The following is a 24698-nucleotide window of genomic DNA, read 5'->3' as shown; positions in this document are numbered from 1 at the left end:
GAGATGGTGCTGGAATCACTGCAGAGCCTCCGATGTGGGGAGTGGCTTGACAGGCTGGGTGGCAGGCTTAGCTACGTAAGTCATGCCATTTAGTAAGGTTCCACGGCCCTCGTTACCCAGTTCCGACAGTTATGCTCAGCTTGTATTTCTTAATACAAGTCATACCAACATTCAGTCTACTCCCACTTGGCACACATCATGCTGACATGGCTTTCGGTGGCTGTTTATTGAGTGTCGTGAATAAAAGACATTATACAAAAACTTACTGGATACAGCCTCACCCAATTAGCATACATTTTACAATTATGAAAGTTAAAAAGGTTATTAACAAATGCTATGAGCACTTTTCATAAATTTTGAATTCTGAAAAACACTGTCAATGTCTATACTTTTAAAAGTTTAAAAAAGTCCTGTTGATCAGAAGGACAAACTAAAAATCAATTAAAATATTTATTGAATAATATGAGATTTTTAAATAGTGGGTTTGCCTCCCATTTTCCATATGTCTTTGACCACTTTATTTAATGCTAGTTCAGAGAAACCAAGACTGAGTTTTTGAAGTTAAAAACTTCCCGGGGTTACTGGGAGATAGAGTAATTATGAAAGAAGCAAACACTTTGGTTCTTTCTGTAAGAGACCGACTTGTGTACTGAGTAATTCAGGAACCCCAAAAGCCCTTCTACTCGCAGAGCCAAAGGCCCACGTGTTGTCCATTAAGAGAAATAACAGTGGAAGAGCCCACACCTCCAAAGCAAAGAACAGAACTACACTGCTGTCACAGCAGCGGGGCAGACGGGATAGTAATTTAATAGGAGCATGTTAAAGAGTACACCCAGGAGGAAAGGACTGTGATACAGGAAAGCACACAGATACGTAAATAAAAGGAAAAGCCTGCGCAATGGGTACCATTTCAGATTCAGCGCTCTGCACGGGGCGCCCTGATTTACACTGCCACGGGGAGTCCCGCCCGCTGTCCTAACGGGGCTGGAGCTGGGCCCCTCCGCCAGGTGCCCATCTCGGAGAATTTCAAAGTGAAATCAAAGCTGACAGGTTAGTTCTAGACGAGTGCTGTACTTCACAATACGGATGTTATCTCTAAGAACAGTCAACTGTTGTGGCCAAGTCAGCTGCACCGAGAAGGCCGAGCTCACGCTGAGAGAACCGCCGCGTCTTGGCGTGAAGGTGGATGGCGGCGCCGGGCGGCCGTCCTGCAGCCTGGGACGTCCCGCAGCAGAGCCGCGCTGGCCGGAGACCCTCACCACCCGAAGCAGGGGTCTGGGCAGTCCCGCAGGAAACTCTCATAGCGGCCCTTGAGAACGTCCATCAGGGTCGTGAACACAGTCAGCTGAAAGGAAAGTCACGCTCACTTTGACGCGGCCCGACGAGGCGGCCTCTTACACTTCCAGGGTTTGTTTTATGAAGTTACTTCATATAAGTAATGGCAAACAAACAGCCAACTTGAAGAGCACTGCTGTGCCAGGCCCGGCAGGGGCCCTGTAGCTCTCCACAAGGCCTTGTTCCCACCAACTCCTGAAAAGGGTCCAGCAACGTGTAACTGGCTCCCACGCAAGGCCTCACGTGTGCTGTGGAGGGCGAATGGTTTAGCTCTGGCTACCCTTATCCCTAAATCATTTATAACACAGCAGGGCAAAATACGTGGGCACAAAGATTACCGAACACACCATCTCCCCCAGCCACACACGACACGCGGCAGCACGGCGGGATGGCAGGTGGAGGAGGTGTGCGGCCCAGCACTGCTGAAGGGCAGGAGGATGAGGCGAGGGAGGCGCCTGTCCTGGAGGGAGACTGAGAGGAGAGGCCAAGGACAGGCAGACCTGGAGGAAGGGGGAACCTGGGTGACTCTCTAGAACACGCAGGGTGTGCGAGAAAACTGGATGAATAGGAAACTTGGCATTTTTCCAGCTCTGCGGTGGGGAAGAAAAAAGGACATCATAAAACTAATCCAACAGACGAGCTCTGTTGGAAAACGGACTTTTAGACGATGCTTTGTTGAGTTTTAGAGGTGTTAGCCTGAGATTTCTGATGGATAGGGAAACGTCAAGAGCCAAATGCAGACTTAATTCTAGTGCCACTCAAGTAAAGCTGGGAAGAGTACCTCATCAACTTGGACATCGAGCGCCAGCGATCACCTTCATCATAGCCATAAAGTTATGCCTTGATCACACAGAAACCTTAAACACTCAGCTTTCATGTGAACATAACATGGGATTCTAGTCCATCTTGATCCAAGGTAACAGGGAAAGATAAAATATAGGACAAACTATTCCCCCCAAAAGCAAATATATAAAAAAGAAATACCTTGTTGAGGACAGGTTTTGTTGACAGCACATCATATAGGGTTGCAAATGAAATATGCTGAAACACAAAAAGAGCTTGGCTTAGTTAAGTTAATACAGACGTCAGAAACGCCATCCACCCAAGTGCAGTATTAGGAACTCCCTCCTGTCCCCACCAGCCCCCTAACCCAGGGGCTCTTCACCTTTTCTTGTTCCATGGACCCCTTTGCCGGTCAGGGGAAAACCACGGGCTCCTCACGAAGTCCACACTGTACTGTGTAGTGTGATTTAACAAGTACATCACGCCCGCACCAGCACGTGCCCACGAGGAATGGTTTTTTCAATTTCAGTTCAGCTCAGGGACCCCTTGTTAAGAGCCCCTGCCCTAAAAGAAGTTCCCTTGGGTCATAGTTGGAAACAGAGACCGACCCAGTACGAACTCGGACGTGTGCTGCTTCCTTCTCCCTCCTGCTCCCTCTTCAGCTCCTGCCTGTCTGTCGTTCAACTTGAGGGAAGGGTGCCCGGCATTTGATTAGGACAGGAAAGGTGCAGCGACACGGTGTGCCTCGAGGCCAACAAAAACGCAGGGGGTCCTGAGGAGCATGGGGTTTCTAAATCCTCTGAAGGAGAATGCCAGAACTGAGCACAGGTTAGTGGTCAGCTCCTTTCTGAGTGACTCCGGGCATACCTCCTGGGTTGTCCGGTTTAGACACATCTGCGTGGGAGTCCTGCGGTCATCGATGAACAAGGGGTGCCTCCAGCGGTCGTAGTTCGTTTCTGCCACGTACCACTTTCCCTCCTTAGGGCTGAGTCTTGACAGAGAGAGATCCGCTCTTAGGTTTCAGGCCTGACACCATGCGCTTGTCAGGGGACGCTTCGGCTTCCCAAACCTACTTACTCGTTTACGTCCAGAGACTCTTTTCTGTCCCGTGTGATCACACAACCCTCCCCGGATCGGCTGCCTCCCAGGATGAAGTATGCTGGGGCCACTAACTTGGTTTTGGTCAGTATATTCTTGGCTTCTTCATAACTAAGTAGAAATATTGAAAAATTTAATAGGAAACATTTTCAGTTTATTTGAAAGATTAGGAATAAAAAATTTTCAATTCTGTTCAAACTAAGAGAAAACAGTTACCTTGGGGATGTGTATTTTTTCCCAAAGGAGTGAGCAATGGGTCAGAGAGGACACCTGCTGACCCTGTGTGCTCAAACATTGAGAACTGAAAAGGGACTTTGAGAAGGCCCCTCGAAAACTGAAGGAGAAGCAAAACGGCCTCAAAGACCTTCTTCTACCCTTATGGTCTGTGCCTTCACTCAACAATCAAACGGGGAAAAATTTTTAATTCCAGTATATAGGATTCAGGCAACCTATAGTGTAAGCTTCCTTGAAAATTAGAGCTATTAAAAATTGGAGCGGATTACCAGAGAAGACTCTAAATCTCATTCTCTGGCAGGCATTAGAAATGGGAATGATGCCCATTTAAATTGGGTTGTTTGGACACAATGCTGGCTAAAGGAAAGATATCTGTACTAGAGCAGAATATAACTTCTAAGTTTGTATATATTACCATTTAAATGAAGAGCTTATCATAGGTTTTCCCTTTATGTATGATATTTTGCATGCATACACCAAAAAATTCATAGTTGTCCTTAACAGTTGCAATATTCTTAGTATTTTTAAATAAATCAATTCATGTCCCTGCTATTAAAACACATAAACAAATGCAAAGAAAACATGAATGATTTCATTTCCCATTGAGTGTCAAAAGCATCATATTCAGAAGAAATTCTGAAATAATTTCTGACTGGCAGATAAATGGGGCTTGGCAAATATTTTTACATTTTAACATGAATAATTTAAGCTAAATATTCATTTTTTCTAATAAAGCAACCAAATGTATTACCTTGTGGCATTTTCCAGAACTGATCTGCTGATAAACCCTACCCACGCGGCATCTCTCTTTCCCAAAATCCATTCTATTATACCTGCAAGAGATGAAGCACAGACAGGGTCACGAACTGGGAAGAAGAGTCTGTGGTCGGAAGGCGCCGCCCATCCCTCTGCACGCACCGCAGAATCGTCATTTCATTTAACAACACTCCACTTACCCAAAAAGCCGCCACTTAGAGCAAATCGTTCGTTCAGCGTGAGGCTAAACCGTCCCTGAGGGAAACAGAGCAGTGACGTCAGGAGCCGCAGCCCCCCCCAGAAGGCCTGGCCCTGGCACTTGCATGGACCGGGCCGGACAGTGCGCAGACGAAGCCGACGGTGCTAACGGCCTTTTAAAAAGCGCAGCGCACGTCCACACCACACGTGAGGCCAGCACGCTGGACTCTGCTCTAGGGTGAACTGCGTCCCTCGAGAGGGCAGGCCCACGCGCGAACCCCGTGCCCGGGTGGGGCTCGTCAGGGCCAGCGTCACTGAACCGGGGCCTCGTCAACGGGACTCGCCCGACCATGGGGACGCCGGGCTGCCACCCCGAGGCCAGAGGCCAGGAGGACGCCCCTGACCGAGCCTTGCCAGGCACCTCAGGCTCCGAGAACGCACTGCACTTGTCTCCAGCCCGGCCCAGGGGGCTTTCTCCCGCAGCCCAGGAAAGTACAGCAGGCATCCTAGCCTCTCTTCTGATAAGGAAACTGAGGCACGGAGAATGAGCACCTCACTGGTCAGCACGAGATCCCGGCCGGTGGCTCCCCTCCTGGACGCCCTGCACACGTTCTTTGTTCCAGACCAAGCCGGGAAATCTTCCTCCCCTTCTACGCTTCCCTGCCGTGGACGCTCATGCCTACGCAGGAGGCAGAGAGCGCACACGGCTGCACTGGGGCCGCCTGCTCTTCTTTGGGGCGCCCTTCCCTAGACCCCGCCCCTGAGGCACAGGGCCACCTGGGAGGCCAGGCAACGGCAGGGCCCTACCGGCTGGAATCCCGTGAACATGCCCAGGTAGCCAGCGAAGCCTGTGGCCTTGAAGACGGTTTTACTGTTTCTCTGGAAGTCCAAGTTCACTGTTAAAGGTTTCAGCTGCTCGGTTACGGTCCAGGTGTTATTTCTATTCCACCTACAAAAGACAAATGTCAGTGACACTGAGGAATAACGTGACAATAAAGGGGGACAAAAGGACGGGAGACAAGCATTAGACTGGGCCTCTACCCACCTAGACACTGATGATCCTGTAATGTGGCTGGTTTTACCCCCATTTTCCAGGCAATAAAACTGAGGTTCAGAGATGCTCAACAGCTCTCCCAACAGTACAATACCCTGTCAATAGTGAGCCCTGGATTCAAATGTAAATCTAATCATAAAGCCCAACTCTTGGAAAACCAAGACGACACATAAAAAGAACACCACTCTTCCTTCCAAGCAATGAACAAGAGATGCACCTAGAGATTTCTGTGCACCATGATTTCTCAGTTACAAACTCAAATAATTCCACGATGAGAGTGTGTCCAGCCTATCTCAAAACTAAGTATTTTCACTTACAGTCATATTTTGGGCACAACTTGGGACTACCTTTTCATCAAGATCGTACAATCTACCCTTTCTTAAACTGTAGACTGGAATACACCATTCTGTACTTACCCAAGAAATAACCCGAAGTCCATGTTTCTAGCATGGAGTAGATGGCCTAGTTGAAAGTGAGCAGAAGAGACATGCAAAAGCAGTTTGATAGGACAACTGATTCTGTATCAAAGCTGGACACTTTTGTTTTCATTCACAACTACTCAAGCTAACCAGAATTAAGCAGCATCCTGATTTTGTGAGACTTAACCAAACCAAACTGTTGACACTGTCACGTCTGCCAGGACCCTCCCACAGGGTTTCAAGTAAGATCAGGGTATGGGAAAAGGAACAATGGCCATTCTTTGGTCCACTATGGATATCTTGGCCTCAACTAACAGGACTTACTGACATCCTTCCCGGTGGAGATTGCTACCCACAGCTGGGGGCCAGAAGGTGGGTAACGGCAGGCTTTATGCCCACGGGACAGGCAAAAGCAGGGCACCCCGTTCTCCAGGCAGCCGGCAGGACAGACAGGAAGGCGAGGCTGGCACGCACAGGGTCACGGTTCCTCGCCTGGGGAACGGTGGGGGAGTGCGCCCTGGGCTCCGAGGCCAAGTCATTTCGTATACGGAGACGATGAGGTGCACCTCTGTGATGGCTTCCACCCCATCAGCAGACAGGCACACACGGGGAGGGCAGGAACGTTTATTCCCCTGAAATCCTTCCAGGTTCTTTGCAGCCTGAATTAAACTCTGACAGACACTACAACAGTCTTAAATTAAGGACAGTTTTCAATTTACCAAGATAAGTCTAACTGTATGCAACATACATGGAATTCATATATCAAGTCTGGATTGTAAAGGAAGTTCCAGCTCCGCTGTTTCAGAAGAATTTTCTACTCAGGGTTTGGCACTGCCCACCCTCTCTCAGCACACATTTACCTTCTTTGTCTTCTGTCACTATTGAAGTACACAGGGAGAAAACTTCATAGAAAATATTGTATGAAATAATCTCGCCTATGAGAAAAGGACATTTTCTTGTTACTAAACAGAACCATAACAAGGCAAAAACGTTACTTTTTAAGATAACAGTAACTTCATTACTGCACGAGCGTACGGTTTGGTGTCTGTAAGTGACCCTAGACGAGCTAAGCTGCGGAGCACCAGGTGGGGTCTTCCACTAGCCTGTACCCTCCCTAGACTCGAGGTAAAACAAGTCGCCAAAGGGGAAGTTACTGGGCAAGAGGGACGCCTGGGTAAGTTTGAAGTGGGTCACAATAAAATATCCAAATTTTCATCAATGTGCTTCATTTTAATTTTCTTTTGGGAGGCTCAAATATGGTAATTTAATACATCTGGTTCTAGGAAAGGTAGACTATATTTTGCCCAGATTTCTATTGTGACTAATATTTCTAAGGTGAGAAAAGAGAGATGTGAATGTGAGCTATTAAACAAAACCGTCAATGTAGAACTGCCAAGAAAACCCACTGTAATATTTTATTTTTTGAATGTTTTCCAAAACTGTACAATACCACTTAGTATTTAACTCAAAAGTATACAGGGTACTTTTATCACATAGCAAGTTCTTTTCACCCAAACCCAGTGCTTATTTTGTTTTGATGTGCTTTCTATTTTGGTTAAATTCCATTCTTACTTTTCATTATGAACCATCTGTCAAACTTCTTAGTCAATTTTTCTCTTGAGATATTTATGTTTGTTATTGATTTGCTAGAATTCTTTACATGATAATGCAATTCGAGACTTGTTTCTCATATAGATTGCAAGTATATCTCTCCAGTATGTTGATAATAAGTCATTTTTTTGAAAAAACAAACACAAAAACCAAAACCTAGCCACGATTGTTGATGAATACTATTAATTTTCAGAAATTCTCAGACATCCCTTTTTCCTTGTAAAACCAAGGTAGTGCTGGCTGTTTAAACAACAAATCTACTGATTTGGTAGCTTGAAGATAAAACTTTTAAAGTAGTGGAAATGCCATTTTCATTACATTAAAAACAAATGCTATACAATTGAAAGCTGAAATTTTAAAAATAGCTTCCCTAAACATCAATTCCTAAGAATAATGTAATGAATGCCATACAAGACTTCCTGGCTGAAAATAGAAAATGCCGCTCGATAAAATCAATGACTTAAATAAATGGAGAGGTAGACCATATTCTTGTACTGGAACACTCAACTTCATTAAACTGTTGCTTCTCCCCAAATTGACAGAAGTTAACAAAATAATCCAAAAATTTAGACAGAAATGCAAAGGGCTTAGGACAGCCAAGATAATTTTTAAGAAATCATTTTAAATTATACTACCTAATTTTAAGACTTACTATGAAGTTATAGTAATTGAGGTAAGTGTGGTACTGGTGTAAAGAAAAGACAAACAGGTAAATGAAACTTAATAGAAAATTCCAGTCAAGAAAATGGTTGAAATAAAAAAAAATACTAAGTATCAAGTGGAGAAGGATCAAGCAAAGAAAACAAACTCTTAAACTATGCTGACTGCGAACTGAGACAATCACTCTGGAAAACTGTTTGGCAGGGTCTATAAGCCTAAGCACATCTCTACCCCGTATCCCAACAGTCCCATTCCTACGCATATACCCAAGAGAAATGCATGCATCTACCCATCAAGGGACATGTACAAGAATGTCCCTAGCAGCTTTATTCATAACAAGTAGAATCGGGAAACACCTAAACGTCCACCCACAGGCGAATGGTTAAATTGTTGTATATTCCCTCGATAGCATACTACCAAGATACCATGATAAGCATAAGAAACCAGACACAAGAGCTCATACAGTATGGTTCTACTTACAAGAAGTTCAAGAAGAGACAAAACTAATTTGTAGTGAAGTCAAAACAGTGGTTATACTCGTAGGAGTATTATCTGCAAAGGGGTATGACAGAGCATTCAGGAGTGCTGGAATTTTCCAGATCCTGATCTGGATGTGGTTATAGGAACATGAGCATTTGTAAAACTCTGTGAAGCCGTATACTTAAGATATATGCTCTTTACCATATGTATATCTCAATAGAAACATTTTTTTTTAAGATTTTTTTTTATTTCTCTCCCCCCCTCCTCCAGTTGACTGCTCTCTCTGTCCATTCGTTGTGTGCTCTTCTGTGACTACTTCTATCCTTATCAGTGGCACTGGGAATCTGTGTTTCTTTTTGTTGCGTCATCTTGCTGTGTCAGCTCTCTGTGTGAGCGGCGTCATTCTTGGGCAGGCTGCGCCTTCTCTTGTGCTGGGTGGCTCTCCTTAAGGGGTGCACTCCTTGCGCGTGGAGCTCCCCTATGTGGGGGACACCCCTGCGTGGCACGGCACTCCTTGCGCACATCAGCACCGCTCATGGGCTAGCTCCACACGGGTCAAGGAGGCCCAGGGTTTGAACCACGGGCCTCCCATGTGGTAGGCGGACACCCTATCCATTGGGCCAAATCCCCTTCCCCTCAATAGAAACATTCAAAAATGATTTATTAAATATTTTAGAAACTGCAAAGTGGACTTTACCTAAAGGTAAGCCAGCAACAGCTGCAATCCCCTTTATTTCTTCTCCAAAAGGTTCAGGAAGGTGGCCAAGAAGCTCTGGCTGTAAAACAAATCAATGAGCAAATCATTTAACCTAAGGCATGCTTTGAGAGCTGGTCCTTGTACATATGATTATTCCAGATGTTGCTACCACAATAGGTGAAGAGTTAATATTTTAAGCATATTTCTATCGTGTATTTCTAAAGATCCTACGAAATACTCAACCTTGAGCACCCTAATTCTTTAATGTTAGCTTTCGTTCCCCTAAGCTCTTCCATTCTTAGGTATCATATGGAGATTGTTTTCTCTTGTCCTTGAATTTCACCCTATCTTCCAGCAAGAGAGAGAACTGGAATAATTCCACATGGATAACCCAAGAAGAACTAAACTCGAGAATCAAGACAGCAACACTTCTCTCTTCTACTCAGACTTGCCCTCTAATCAACGATATTACATCCTCTTTATTTATCTTTTTTTTAATTTGAGAAGTTGTAGGTTTATAGAAATATCAAGCATAAACTACATCTCCATTACCATTTCTTTCCCACAGGGGCAGCAGCAACTTGACTATTCTATATATTCACAAACCCTTTTGTCATGACCGTGGGCTAATAAGCAGTAACTGGATTCTGCCAGCAAATAATGGGACACAGGAGCAAATTCAGTGGTGGACACTACACTTCTCAGCTGCAACTACTGCCAACAATGAGATGACAATTTACACTCAGTGCCTCTTGCTGAAATAATATGCTTAAAATTCACAAATCCCATTTTTCACCAGCTTGTAATTTATATGCAATTTGACCTAACTCAGCATATTATTTTTCCTTCTAGAATTCAAAGCACTGCCCAAGTAGAATATTCCAGTCAACGTAAAATATAAAAATGACTTATTGAACACGTTAAATCCCAGGCATTGTGCTTTACATATAATAGGTCACTTAATTCTCACAACAACCACCATATGAAGTATGCATCATTAGTAAATATTTTCTTTCTTGAAGAGAAAATTGAAGTTGCAGAGGTTAAGAAACTCGCCAAGGACACCCAGCTGGAATGTGACTGGACCAGCCGTAGAACCCGATTCTGTCTGGCCCAGGGCCTGGGCATCTAAACACTCTGCATGCGGCCCCCGGCCCCTGACACTCAGAGTGGGGGGCATAAAGGCAGGTGGAGTCTTTGGGGGTCACGTCCTCTCCGCCCCGCAAACACTTTTTTTTTTAATTTTGGAGAAGTCCTGTTAGCATGAACATAAAGGACGGCCCTGGCCTGCGGCCCTGAGATCCCAAACAGGAGGGAGAGGGGTCTGATGGTCAGCAGGGGCAAGGGGCTCGGGGGAAGTGCCCGAGGGCGTCGGGAGCCCGAGGTGAGCACCTGGGGGCAGGGATTCTCGCCTGGGGCACCTGGCAGCGTTGGAGACGTGCTGCCCTGTCACACGACATCGGGCAGAGGCCGCCGACCTGGCTAGCATCCTAGAGCCCAGTGCAGCCCCCACGAGGCGACGACGGGCCGGTGCTGCGAGGGAGCCGGCCCAGCGCAGGAGACGGCCAACATTGGCACCCTGGGGCCGTGCTGCCTGGGGCCCAGCCAGGGCGCGGGTGCCAGGGCTACCTCCAGGGGCTCTGGGGGCTCCATGTAAATAAATACGGGGCGCCTGCGCGACCAGGAGGAAACGGAAAGGGTTGGCAACTGCGCAGCCACCACCAACCGCAAGCTGAGGGCGTGCCAAGGGTCACTGCAGCTGAGCGGCTCCACAGAATGCCCCAGGCTGGGCATGCCAGTTGGTCATATCTACAACATTCTCTGGGTAAACAGAAAACTCAGGCAAGGTACTTAGGAAAAAACAAGTGTTCAATAGTGAACTTGCAAACCTAAGCTTATATAAAGAGTAGGAAATGCCATATTCCCAGATGGAATCTGTTTGCATGCTGCTTAGGAAAATATTCTGTACTTAACAAAATACATCACTAAGCACTCAGTGACCAAGGTTTGTCATGTGATTTTGTGTCTTGTTACTCTAATAGTCCCAAGGCCCAGAATTTCAAGTCCCTCCTAAGTTTTGACAGCGGCCGAGAATAAATTCAACCTTGTCCAAGAGGAAAGGTTGGCAAAGAAGGTTTTTAAATAAATACCAGAGCCTTTTCTGAACTGTGTGATTATGTGTGTACATCTAAAATTTATTGTTGTCAGACACAGTCATTCTTACCAGCTTTTGATCCACTATCTGCACAATTTTTCCACTTGGTACGAATGCATTTACTAAATCCTTTATGGACTTCACCATAAGTTTTATCTGAAAAACAAATAATAAGAAACACAAGAAAGGGATGACATGTTGGTATAATTTTAACAAATCCAGAACTTTGGGTTTACTCCTCTCTAGCTAAATTAAACAGAAAGTGTTGCTTGAAAATATTTTCAGTGAATAATCAGAATGCAGTCTAATTTTACCTTTAAATTGACACTTCACTTTTAATTGTTTAGATGAAGGAAGATGATATAGGGAGAAAGAAACAGAGGCAAAGGCTCCTGAAGGGAGCAGGGCGCTCCAGGGGTGGCGGCTCCTCCTCTGCTCTCAGTGTGCACAGCGGAAAGGCATCCAGAGCCCCTGCTCGAGTAGCTGGGGTACTTTCATGACGTGTTCTTTCAAGAGTACAATTACACTCAGCAAATTCCAAAACAGAAGACGTAAAAACATACAATTACACTCAGCAAATTCCAAAACAGAAGACGTAAAAACATACAATTACACTCAGCAAATTCCAAAACAGAAGACGTAAAAACATACAATTACACTCAGCAAATTCCAAAACAGAAGACGTAAAAACCATAGCAGGGAGGGAAACGGACTTTGGCCCAGTGGTTAGGGCGTCCGTCTACCATATGGGAGGTCCGCGGTTCAAACCCCGGGCCTCCTTGACCCGTGTGGAGCTGGCCATGCGCAGTGCTGATGCGCGCAAGGAGTGCCGTGCCACGCAAGGGTGTCCCCCGCGTGGGGGAGCCCCACTCGCAAGGAGTGCACCCCATAAGGAGAGCCGCCCAGCGTGAAAAGAAAGAGCAGCCTGCCCAGGAATGGCGCCGCCCACACTTCCCATGCCGCTGACGACAACAGAAGCGGACAAAGAAACAAGACGCAGCAAATAGACACCAAGAACAGACAACCAGGGGAGGGGGGGAAATTAAATAAATAAATAAATCTTTAAAAAAATAAAAAAAAAAATTTAAAAAAACCATAGCAGGGAGGCGGCTGTGGCTCAAGCAGCTGGGCTCCCGTCTACCCTGCCCAGGCCCTGGGTTCGCGCCCCGGGGCCGCCCTGTGAAGGCCGGCTCGCCCGCAGGCTGCGGAGCGCCTCCGGCCCGCAGAAACCGCAGAGCGCAGCGCCACCGGCCTGCAGATGCCGCAGAAGGTGGACTCAGCAGGGCGACGCAACAAAAAAGGGAGACAAGCAAAAACACAGAAGAGCGCGCAGCGAATGGACATAGACAGACGGTGGCGAGCAAGCCGCATGGGGGGGGAGTAAAATAAATAAATACAGACACAGAAGAACGCATAGCGAATGACGCAGAGGGCAGACAGCACACAAAAAGCCACAAGGGCGGGGAGGGATAAAAACAAAGAAAAAAAAACCATAGCATACCGCGGGTGCCTTGTCAACCATCACCTCGTGCCATCTTTTGTAGGGTGGTAAATCGAGATTTATGGTGTACCAGGGAATTGGACCCCTGTAGCTGTAAAAAGAGATGTATCATCTTGAAATGCTGAAAGCATATATTTTTTTGAGGGGGTAGAGAGTTACATCTGGATGGATATGTTAGAGGCACATTATTAGAGCAATATAGAAATTGGTTACTTAGGCCACAATTTGCAAAGAAAGCTCATTTTCCAGCCAGTGCTTCAGCCCTATTTGGCAGGTACAATCATAAGCAGTTGCAGAAGCCCTGAAAGCTAATGTAAATTAACATGTGAGAGAATCAATCGTGGCTCAAGAGATACAGCCTGCTGGAGAACAGCTGCCTTTGAAAAATTTTTCTCTGAAATCTTCCAAAGACTTAGTCCAGGCTCCAACACTTTTCAAAGTAGCCTCCCAGTTGCAGAACTCCGTCTCAGACAGTCGACCACCACTGCCGGTCATGGGTGGTTTTAGCTGCAGGAAGGCGCCGTTTCCGGCCCCCGGGGCCGGGGCTGAGCTCCGCTGGTGTAAGGAGCCCCGGGCGGCGGCCTAGCTGCCCCGGCGCCTCCTCTGCCGCCTCGGCGCGGAGCCCGGGGCTTCCCGCCGCCGCCTCCCCGCCCTCTTCAGCTCACCCGCGGCGCGCGGGAGCGGCGGGCTCCCGTCAGGGGCGGGCTTCCCAGCGCGCACCCCCGGCTGCCGCCTGCAGCTGCGCGGACGCGCCTCCCGTCACCAAACCCACCCCCTGCGGGCTCACGCCCCGGGGAAGGCCTGCGGGCACTCGGCTGCGGGGCGTGGAAGGCCTGCGGGCACTCGGCTGCGGGCTCACGCCCCGGGGAAGGCCTGCGGGCACTCGGCTGCGGGCACTCGGCTGCGGGCTCACGCCCCGGGGAAGGCCTGCGGGCACTCGGCTGCGGGGCTCACGCCCCGGGGAAGGCCTGCGGGCACTCGGCTGCGGGCACTCGGCTGTGGGGCTCACGCCCCGGGGAAGGCCTGCGGGCACTCGGCTGCGGGGCTCACGCCCCGGGGAAGGCCTGCGGGCACTCGGCTGCGGGCTCACGCCCCGGGGAAGGCCTGCGGGCACTCGGCTGCGGGGCGTGGAAGGCCTGCGGGCACTCGGCTGCGGGCTCACGCCCCGGGGAAGGCCTGCGGGCACTCGGCTGCGGGCTCACGCCCCGGGGAAGGCCTGCGGGCACTCGGCTGCGGGCACTCGGCTGCGGGGCTCACGCCCCGGGGAAGGCCTGCGGGCACTCGGCTGCGGGGCTCACGCCCCGGGGAAGGCCTGCGGGCACTCGGCTGCGGGCTCACGCCCCGGGGAAGGCCTGCGGGCACTCGGCTGCGGGCACTCGGCTGCGGGGCTCACGCCCCGGGGAAGGCCTGCGGGCACTCGGCTGCGGGGCTCACGCCCCGGGGAAGGCCTGCGGGCACTCGGCTGCGGGCTCACGCCCCGGGGAAGGCCTGCGGGCACTCGGCTGCGGGCACTCGGCTGCGGGGCTCACGCCCCGGGGAAGGCCTGCGGGCACTCGGCTGCGGGGCTCACGCCCCAGGGAAGGCCTGCGGGCACTCGGCTGCGGGGCTCACGCCCCGGGGAAGGCCTGCGGGCACTCGGCTGCGGGCTCACGCCCCGGGGAAGGCCTGCGGGCACTCGGCTGCGGGGCTCACGCCCCGGGGAAGGCCTGCGGGCACTCGGCTGCGGGCACTCGGCTGCGGGCTCACGCCCCGGGGAAGGCCTGCGGGCACTCGGCTGCGGGCTCACGCCCCGGGGAAGGCCTGCGGGCACTCGGCTGCGGGGCTCACGCCCCGGGGAAGGCCTGCGGGCACTCGGCTGCGGGCACTCGGCTGCGGGCTCACGCCCCGGGGAAGGCCTGCGGGCACTCGGCTGCGGGCTCACGCCCCGGGGAAGGCCTGCGGGCACTCGGCTGCGGGCTCACGCCCCGGGGAAGGCCTGCGGGCACTCGGCTGCGGGCACTCGGCTGCGGGGCTCACGCCCCGGGGAAGGCCTGCGGGCACTCGGCTGCGGGGCTCACGCCCCGGGGAAGGCCTGCGGGCACTCGGCTGCGGGCTCACGCCCCGGGGAAGGCCTGCGGGCACTCGGCTGCGGGCACTCGGCTGCGGGGCTCACGCCCCGGGGAAGGCCTGCGGGCACTCGGCTGCGGGGCTCACGCCCCGGGGAAGGCCTGCGGGCACTCGGCTGCGGGGCTCACGCCCCGGGGAAGGCCTGCGGGCACTCGGCTGCGGGCTCACGCCCCGGGGAAGGCCTGCGGGCACTCGGCTGCGGGCTCACGCCCCGGGGAAGGCCTGCGGGCACTCGGCTGCGGGCACTCGGCTGCGGGGCTCACGCCCCGGGGAAGGCCTGCGGGCACTCGGCTGCGGGGCTCACGCCCCGGGGAAGGCCTGCGGGCACTCGGCTGCGGGCTCACGCCCCGGGGAAGGCCTGCGGGCACTCGGCTGCGGGGCTCACGCCCCGGGGAAGGCCTGCGGGCACTCGGCTGCGGGCACTCGGCTGCGGGCTCACGCCCCGGGGAAGGCCTGCGGGCACTCGGCTGCGGGCTCACGCCCCGGGGAAGGCCTGCGGGCACTCGGCTGCGGGGCTCACGCCCCGGGGAAGGCCTGCGGGCACTCGGCTGCGGGCACTCGGCTGCGGGCTCACGCCCCGGGGAAGGCCTGCGGGCACTCGGCTGCGGGCTCACGCCCCGGGGAAGGCCTGCGGGCACTCGGCTGCGGGGCTCACGCCCCGGGGAAGGCCTGCGGGCACTCGGCTGCGGGGCTGCCGGCTCCCAGGCTGACACCCACGTCCACGCTCCCGCGGGGCTGGGCCGCTGCCAACACCAGGACGCGGAGCTCCACCCTGGCACAGGACGGCGGGACCTGAGAAACGCCGGCCACCAGGCCCGGCAGGCCCGCTCCCGCGCGCAGAGCCGCAGGGCAGGACGCGCCGCGCCCTCAGGACGCACGGCCGCCCCGCTACGGGTGGGGCCGCTGACCCCCAGGGCAGGAATCGGGATTACCGTGTCACAACGACGACAAATCCGCCGCCCACGGGCTGCGATGTCGGGGACACCATCGTAGACGAGCTCCACGTCCTCACCCCACAGCGGGTCCCCCAGGCTCCCAGTGGGCGACGGCGCCCCGCCCGCCCCCCAGCACCCAACAGCACCCCCCCAGCCCCCGGCACCCCACCGCGCCCTGCCCCGCCACCCCATCGCGGCCCCGCCCCCCCCGTACCCTCCACGCCCCGCCCCTGCACCCGACGGAGCCCTGCCCCGCCCCCCACGGTGCCCTGACTCCTCCCGGCACCCAACAGCACCCCACCCAGTCCCCCGCACCCCACGGCGCCCTGCCCCCCGCCCCACCACCGTGCCTCGCCTCCACCCCCCTGCCCCCCCCAAAAGCGCCCCGCCCGGCCCCTGGCACCCCACCCCGCCCCGCCCGGCCTCTGGCACCCCAGACGCCCTGCCCACCCCCAGTACCCACCGCACCCTGCCCCCCCCCCCGCACCCTATGGCGCCCTGCCCTCCCGCCCCCCATCACGCCCCGCCCAGCCCCCAGCACCCCACCGCGCCCCGCCCGCCCCCACACCCGACCCCACCCCCGGCACCCCCTGCACCCTGGGTTCTTCTCCCGGCCCCAGCGCAGGCTGGAGAGTTCCAGGGAGACCCTGCACTCACCTCAGCGGGGAAGGAGGCGGCGGTGAAGGGGAACCCCAGAAGCCGCTCGACGGCAAACCTCCCTGCGCCTCAACTCCCCGAGACAAGGGGCCAGTGTGAGAAACAAACAAAGTTATTTTAATGCCCCAAGATGAGCCGTGACCCCCGTTCCACCCCACGTCCTGGCACTTCTCGTCTGTCCCTCAATTCCCTGCGTAATAAGAGCGCCGCCCGGCGCCGCGGGGACCGCGAACCGTGGAGAAAGGCCGCGCGCCCGCGCCCCGCGCCCCGCCGCCCCGCGCCCCGCGCCCCGCCGCCCCGCGCCCCGCCGCCCCGCGCCCCGCCGCCCCGCGCCCCGCGCCCCGCCGCCCCGCCGCCCCGCGCCCCGCCGCCCCGCCGCCCCGCGCCCCGCCGCCCCGCGCCCCGCGCCCCGCCGCCTCGCGGTCCGCGGAGCCGAGTTGACGGCCGAGGCTCGGCGTGTGCTGAGGGGACCCCAGGGCCGCGGGGCGGAAGCTGGGGACACCCGGCAGGGACGGGGCGCGCGGCGGGAGAGACGCAGCGGGGTCAGGCGGGCCCAGGGCGTCCCCCCCCCCTCCTCCCCTCCCCCCCCACGCGGCGCGGGCGCTGGAGGCCCGGATGGAGCGGCGGCGCGGCCCAGGACGCGTGAGCACGCGGCCTCGCGTGACCCACGGGAGCGCACGCGACACGGCCGCGCAGGGAGGTGCAGCAGGCGGGCGAGGAAAGCGCCCGAACCCGGAGCGTTCCCCTGCAAGGCCAGCGGGCGGGCGGTGAGGCCCCCGCGGGGAACCTGAGGGCGCAGACCGAGGGGGGGGGCGGGAGAAGGAAGACACGCGAGCAGCCGCGGGGGGCTGCGTGGGCACCGGCTTCATACGAGGTGGGGGGCTGCGTGGGCTCCGGCTTCATACGAGGTGGGGGGCTGCGTGGGCACCGGCTTCATACGAGGTGGGGGGCTGCGTGGGCTCCGGCTTCATACGAGGTGGGGGGCTGCGTGGGCACCGGCTTCATACGAGGTGGGGGGGCTGCGTGGGCTCCGGCTTCATACGAGGTGGGGGGCTGCGTGGGCACCGGCTTCATACGAGGTGGGGGGCTGCGTGGGCTCCGGCTTCATACGAGGTGGGGGGCTGCGTGGGCACCGGCTTCATACGAGGTGGGGGGCTGCGTGGGCTCCGGCTTCATACGAGGTGGGGGGCTGCGTGGGCACCGGCTTCATACGAGGTGGGGGGCTGCGTGGGCTCCGGCTTCATACGAGGTGGGGGGCTGCGTGGGCACCGGCTTCATACGAGGTGGGGGGGCTGCGTGGGCTCCGGCTTCATACGAGGTGGGGGGTCTGCGTGGGCACCGGCTTCATACGAGGTGGGGGGCTGCGTGGGCTCCGGCTTCATACGAGGTGGGGGGCTGCGTGGGCACCGGCTTCATACGAGGTGGGGGGCTGCGTGGGCACCGGCTTCATACGAGGTGGGGGGCTGCGTGGGCTCCGGCTTCATACGAGGTGGGGGGCTGCGTGGGCACCGGCTTCATACGAGGTGGGGGGGCTGCGTGGGCTCCGGCTTCATACGAGGTGGGGGGCTGCGTGGGCACCGGCTTCATACGAGGTGGGGGGCTGCGTGGGCACCGGCTTCATACGAGGTGGGGGGCTGCGTGGGCTCCGGCTTCATACGAGGTGGGGGGCTGCGTGGGCTCCGGCTTCATACGAGGTGGGGGGCTGCGTGGGCTCCGGCTTCATACGAGGTGGGGGGCTGCGTGGGCACTGGCTTCATACGAGGTCAGAGGGCTCACCTGTATGCTTACTGCCAGTACCTGCCTTTCTCTACATAAAGGTGAGGAAACCAAAAGAACCTGGGTAATTACTGTGTCACTCTATCTTGGACAGAGGCTATTCGGAATACACAATTTAGACAATGCACAATTTAGACGAAAGCCACGTAGTATATAGAATTCAGAATGTTGCAAAAACCGAGCCGTGGCCTTGCCGCTACGCGGAGTCGTCCTGCGTTGTCCTCCCTCCCAGAGGCTCCTCCACTGCAGGGGTAGCAGGAAGAGAGGACCGCTTCCTCCACCTGTCCTCCGTACTCTCGGAGCCCACGGCTGTACGTGGGGCGTTTCTCCAAGCCACTTAACCACCAAGAATCTGGGAGGGCCGAAAGCCGGCCCAAGCAGGCAGGGTAAACCAACTAACACGTGATTCCCGCCCTTCACCGTGCTTTCCGATCCCATTTTGTCCTCGATAGCCTTGATTATCCTACTGAGCACAGATGAGGCCCAGCACGTTTCTGTTCCAGTGTAAACTGGTGATGTATGTCCAGGTACCACAGGTCAGCTCTATTCACATGACAAAACACAGGCTAGGATTTTGCTTAGCAGTAGATAGAAGAGCTTAGCAGAAAAGGAAATCCCCTTTTTCCTACAATTTTGATAATTTAGAAATGGACATCTTAATGATGGGACACATTCATATTTGTCCAGGGACTTAACCAAATGCATAATATACAAACCTGAGAAAAATATTTTGTCATAGGAGAGAAGATAGGATTTAAATTTTTATTCAACATTATTTTTATGAAAGAGAGGAAAGCTCTCCACAAAGACCAAAGTGGATTTTGACAATCAGGTGTTTACTTACGTTGGTCCAGAAGGAGGATAGGTTGATTTTCTGCAGTCTTCTGTCCACTATTTCAAAAAACAAAGAAAATGAAAGTTTCAAAAGGTAAGAAATGCTGGGTAATCAAATATTTTATAAAAAGTTACAGTTTCAGATAATTTCAATACCTTTTCTTAATGTAAGTCTCCTCCTTCCACAAAACGTCTAAAACCCCAAACCATTAGCTCTATTTTCAGAATCCAATTAATTTGTACACATGCCAGGTGTTATCACTTGGATCTTACATTACAAATACATGGAGTTAGGAGGAGATGAAAGAAAGTGGATGGAAAACAAGTCAGGTTGATTTAGCACCAACAGTAAATCATTTTACAGGAAGCAATACCATTTCACCTTATGAGTCAACTCTGTTGCAACCTGTCCTGGGGTTTGCATCCCAAACCATACTTGCAGCACCCACTGCACAGGGCCCTTCGTATCTGGCCATAATCTACCACCCCAGCCTCATCTCTGGCCATTCCCCCAGCTGACCACCAACAAACGGCGCTCTCACACCTTTCCGCACCTGTGCATGAGCTGCTCCCACCCCTGGCACACCCCATCCCTGCCTGGTAAACTCTGGGTTACCTCTTAAGACCCAGTTCAAATGCCGTCTTCTGGGAAGCAGACATGGCGCAATTGACAAGGGCGTCCGCCTACCACATGGGAGGGTCCAGGGTTTAAACCCAGGGCCTCCTCACCCGTGTGTTGAGCTGGCCCACCTGCAGAGCTGCCGCATGCAAGGAGTGCTGTGCCACGCACCATGCGCAAGGAATGCACCCTGCAAGGAGAGCTGCCCTGTGCAAAAAAAGTGCAGCCCGCCCAGGAGTGGCGCCGCACACATGGAGAGCTAACGCAGCAAGGTGAAACAACAAAAAAGATGCAGTTTCCCGGTGCCACTGAGGGTGCAAGCGAACACAAAAGTATACACAGCGAATGGACACAGCAGACAACAGGGGAGGGAAGGGGAGAGAAATAAAAAAATAAACAACCAAAAACAAACAAAAAAACACAGTCTTCTTTGCGAAGTCTTCTCCTACCACCCGTATGCAAATAGTCATCCCCTCCTGTCTATTCCCACGGCATTTGTCCACATCTCCATTACCATATTTATGAGAATTCTGTGCCCCCAACACTGAGTCCATTGCCTGAGACTCTAGGAAGAGCTGTTCAAGCTTGCAGCAAAATAAAGAATTTGCTCTCAACATGAAATTCTCAAAAAAAGCTACTGGGATTATATGATACTCTTATTACTAGTTCAAGATGGTAGCCCTTCTCTGAAGAGCCAGTACTATAAAACTAAAATAATTTTTTAAAAGAATTTTAAGTTCACAATAAGAGAACAAAGTGGAGTGGGGAAGGAAACTACTGGAACTGTAGCTTGAGCTCAGAAAATATAGCTGCTGTAAAGGTTTGCAGAAATGGAGAACTCACAATTGTTTTAACTTTTGATAGCATGGAAGATATAGAAAGTAATTGGACATTACTTGTGATTCAAGCTTTAATCACTGTCAAAATGACTTCACCACAGTACAACTTTTTCACATACACACTGTTTTTGTAAATTGGGGTCCAATTCATTAAGAAACAATATCAACTTTGCAGCAAAAACTAATTTCCAAAGCCATCTGGTGATCAATAATAGTGGTCAAAGGCAGTTCCCATTCAGGAAAATTTTAGTTTCAGCCCTGACCTCAAAAGTTGCCGTAAAACTTTACTGCTGCTTTCAAACTGCTGTGTGGTGTATTCAGTATCTATTTCTTATAAACACTCACAGAGATGATTGTAGTTAAGTCAATGAGAGCAAATGAAGTTCATGGTTGACATTACCAGATCAATAACACCTGATAGCGTCATGCATTTTCCACAGAATATCTGCCGATGACTAACATAATTACTAACTGTAAGCTTTAAACAGCTTACACTGTCACAAGTTTTGTAAATCTGTGCAAGTCTTTTTCTTCTCCACACATGTTCTTACCACTGTCATTTGTTACACATCTTAGCAGATTCCACTTCAGGCTATAAAGAATTATTCCTTTCTCATATTCTTTGACAATAGATATTTCATGCAGACTATTCACAGAAGGTACTTCTTCAGTCACTCAAACTCAGTACTGACTCCTTGAAAAAAACATCAAGTGATTGGTACTGGTAACTCCAAGAGCCGAGGAAAAACATTTCAAATCATTGGCCTTGGATTTTTTTTTTTTGGAGGTACCAGTGATTGAACCTGGGACCTCATACATGGGAAGCCGGTGCTCAGCCACTGAGCCACATCTGCTCCCCTGACTTGGCTTTGAATTGACAATGCTGCTGCTCCCAAAGTCTCGTGCAAATCTTCTCACTTAAAAGCTAATATGAAACAAACACATTTTTCTCTGTATACATTTCTTCTACTGCTGCAATCAAACACGATTTAGTAAATCACCATAGTTTTCTCTGCTTTGCTAATAAATGAGCTAACTGGAGGCTTACTTTGGTTGCAGCCTCATTTTCCTTTTTCAAAAAATTTGTAAATTCTGCTATGGCATGATATTCTGTTTCATATTTTCTAATTTTTCTCACCATTCCTTTCTTGTCAGTTGGGAATTTCATGACTTTTAGCCTGGTAATGTTGAAATATATTACATTCCTTTAGCACTTTAGTGTCATTGCAAATCGACACAATGCCATGCCATCTAATTCAATAACTGAATAACCCATATTTCACTTTGCCTCAAAGTACAGCATTTAAAGTCCACGTTTGGCTTTTGTTCCTTGTTTTGGAATGTTAGGTATGCGCTAATCGTTTTTTAAAAACGACAGGAATGTTGTGGTACAGTGATACGTGTGGCATTGAAAGCTGTTAAGTCATTGCATAATTGTGATTCGTAGTACACCAAGCGCCAGGGGGCAGTGCTGAGAGCACCCCCCAGGGACTGCGTGGTACCGAGTCAACGTTGTGCTGTAACGCAAAAGCAGCGGTAGACAATACGCAACCAGAGGAGCACGGCTGTGCTCTAATAAAATTATACTTATGGATGCTGAAATGTGCATTTCATATAATTTTCAATTGTCACAAAATATTCCTATACGTTTAATTTTTCCTCCTACCTTTTAAAAATGCAAAACCATTCTTCGCCCACAACCCCTGCTCTAGGACACGGGCATCTAGGGCACTCTTGTTTGCGCTGGATTCCGTCCAGTGCCTTTAGGGGAAGCATGTGCTGCGGGGTAGTGAGGGAACGTGTGCTTAGTTTCTGCCTGGCAAGAAAAGGCCGAGGGGGGATGACCTGTCTACTGTCTACTGGCCCCTCCACTCAACCCGCCGTCCAGTCGCACCCAGAATTTCTCCTCTTAGTACGGATCCCCCCACTTTGCCACATCCGTCAACACTCTTCCACCTATTGCCTAAGTGGCAAAAATCAGTTAGTCTCTTCGACACAGAGACTCAGTTAAAGTCCGATGCCTGGATTAGTTTTCTAACTAGTGGCTCACTAAGTCAGTCTTCGACTTATCGCCCTACCAGTGCGGGAGGGCAGAAGTCCAAGGCTGCCCGGCCACCCTCCTGGGGGCTCTGAAACTCTTGCCTCCCCTCTTCCTGCTTCCGGAAGCGGCCCGTGTTCCTTGACTTGCGCCTTCTTCCATCCTCAACGTAGAAGCCTCATTCTTAATTCCAATGGGCCCGCCTGCTTCATCAAAATAATTTCTACATTGCAAGATCCTCACCACAGAAGGTAACACAGTGACGGTTCCAGGGATTAGGACGTGGGCACTTTTGGGGACCGCTAACAATCACTAATATTAATTAATACCAGCCTATCATTCTGTTTCTGTGACAAGATGTTTTCAAAGATGGAATAGGTAAATTCTCACTAAAGATCAGGAATAACAGAACATTTGTGCTCAACTTTGATGACGGAGAACACTAACTTTGAATTCCAATTAAGCAAAATGTGATCCTTCCAAAAATAATTATTCTAATATTAGATCTGTGATACAAAATTTGTGCTAAATTATTATTATGCTTTGATTTTTGTCAATAAAAATTTGTGGAAATGTATCTTCTCTCTTGTTATGTCAATATTTATATAATGTCCTTGATTTTTGCCTCTTGCCTACAAAACTGAAAATACTTATTTTTTGGCCCATTACAAAAAAAGGTTACTGGCCTCTGCCTGAGAATAATGCCCTCCTCATAACATTTAGAGGAGCTATGGGATAAAATGGCTAATTCTGCACCCATCTGCCCTAAAGCAAAGCCTGTGAGTCAGCAAAACCTACCATGGAGCTACAAAGCCATCCCTCCTATTCTCTCAGTCTTAAGAACGTTTTAAAACTCAAACATTTGAAAAAAGCCTGAAGCATGAAACATGAAAGTCAAAGAAAACAGACTGAAAATTTAACTCCAAACCTTGCCTAATTTAGGGAACAGAAGAAAAAAATAAAGTAAAATATTGAAAAACAAGACACAACACTATAATAGCAATCTCAGAAAGAAGGGATTTAACACACTATATCAATATAAGAACAATAGTAATCTTAGAAAAAAGAAATTTAATACACTAATATAACTATAAAACAAGAACAGGATACTATGAAAAAAGTTAAATCAAGTAGTTAAAAGTGTGACTGCTTGGAATGGTTAGGTTAATGTGTCAACTCTGCCAGGTAATTGTGCCCAGTTGTTTGGTCAAGCAAGCACTGGACTAATTGTAATACAAGGACACTTATGGACTTTAGTCACCAGTGACTTTACTGCATATAGCTGATTACATCTACATCAACCAAGGAGATTGCCCTCAACAATGAGTGACCCTTTATCCAAACAGTTGAATGCCTTAAAAAGGGAAGAGATTTCAGCATTCAGAGAGAATTTCCCAGCTCATCTTTGGACAGCCAGCGTCTCCCAGAAACTTATCAAGGACCTTCATTGGTTTGCAGCCTGCCTGTGGAACCTGGATTTGTGCATCCCCATGCTCACATGAGAGAATCTTATAAATCACATGTTATTTACAGATAGCTCCTGTTGATTCTGTTTCCCAAAAGAACCCTGACTGGTTAGTACACTGCTGAAATAAAAAGGATAGGGATATAAAATCAAAGAAATCTCCATAATATAAAGACTTAGAGAATAAATCCATGAAGTCCAGTATTTTATTAGTAGCAGTTCCAGAAAGAGAAAGCAGAGAAAATAGAGAGGAAGAAATTATGAAAGATATAAAAGCAAATTTCCTGGAGCTAAAAAAGATAAGAATCTTAAAGAAAAGCCTACTAATTACTCAAAATAATGGCTGAAAAAATGGCCCTCACTTGAACATATGACTGTGTTATTTCAGAACCTAAACGGTGAAGAAAGAAGCCTACAAGTTTTGGTAAGGTGGAGGGTTTTCCTACAA

General features: G+C 51.2%; 1 protein-coding gene across 2 annotated transcripts in view; it reads right to left on the bottom strand.

The window, feature by feature from the left end:
- Window positions 1-207: 207 nt before the first annotated feature.
- The window catches only part of ASAH1 (N-acylsphingosine amidohydrolase 1), a 31839-nt gene continuing 7348 nt past the window's right edge, over window positions 208-24698 (bottom strand). Inside the window, exons 2-14 of one of the 2 annotated variants that reach the window (XR_011647747.1) lie at window positions 19300-19346; window positions 12982-13072; window positions 11550-11636; window positions 9326-9404; window positions 6738-6812; window positions 5875-5920; window positions 5212-5353; window positions 4407-4461; window positions 4202-4283; window positions 3196-3327; window positions 2501-3109; window positions 2320-2376; window positions 208-1345 (exon numbers count right to left, since the gene is read on the bottom strand). Coding sequence is in view for 1 of the 2 variants with exons in the window: in XM_058289938.1 (XP_058145921.1) it covers window positions 1256-1345; window positions 2320-2376; window positions 2986-3109; window positions 3196-3327; window positions 4202-4283; window positions 4407-4461; window positions 5212-5353; window positions 5875-5920; window positions 6738-6812; window positions 9326-9404; window positions 11550-11636; window positions 12982-13072; window positions 19300-19346 (1107 nt within the window). In the remaining variant the exon portion in view is untranslated. The remainder of the gene's footprint in view (window positions 1346-2319; window positions 2377-2500; window positions 3110-3195; window positions 3328-4201; window positions 4284-4406; window positions 4462-5211; window positions 5354-5874; window positions 5921-6737; window positions 6813-9325; window positions 9405-11549; window positions 11637-12981; window positions 13073-19299; window positions 19347-24698) is intronic. The other variant, XM_058289938.1, reaches the window with a different exon arrangement.

Source organism: Dasypus novemcinctus, chromosome 29 (genome assembly GCF_030445035.2).
Source record: "Dasypus novemcinctus isolate mDasNov1 chromosome 29, mDasNov1.1.hap2, whole genome shotgun sequence".
Lineage (NCBI taxonomy): Eukaryota > Metazoa > Chordata > Mammalia > Cingulata > Dasypodidae > Dasypus > Dasypus novemcinctus.
The sequence above is the reverse complement of the archived record's forward strand: the minus strand, read 5'-3'. Positions and strand labels throughout refer to the sequence as shown.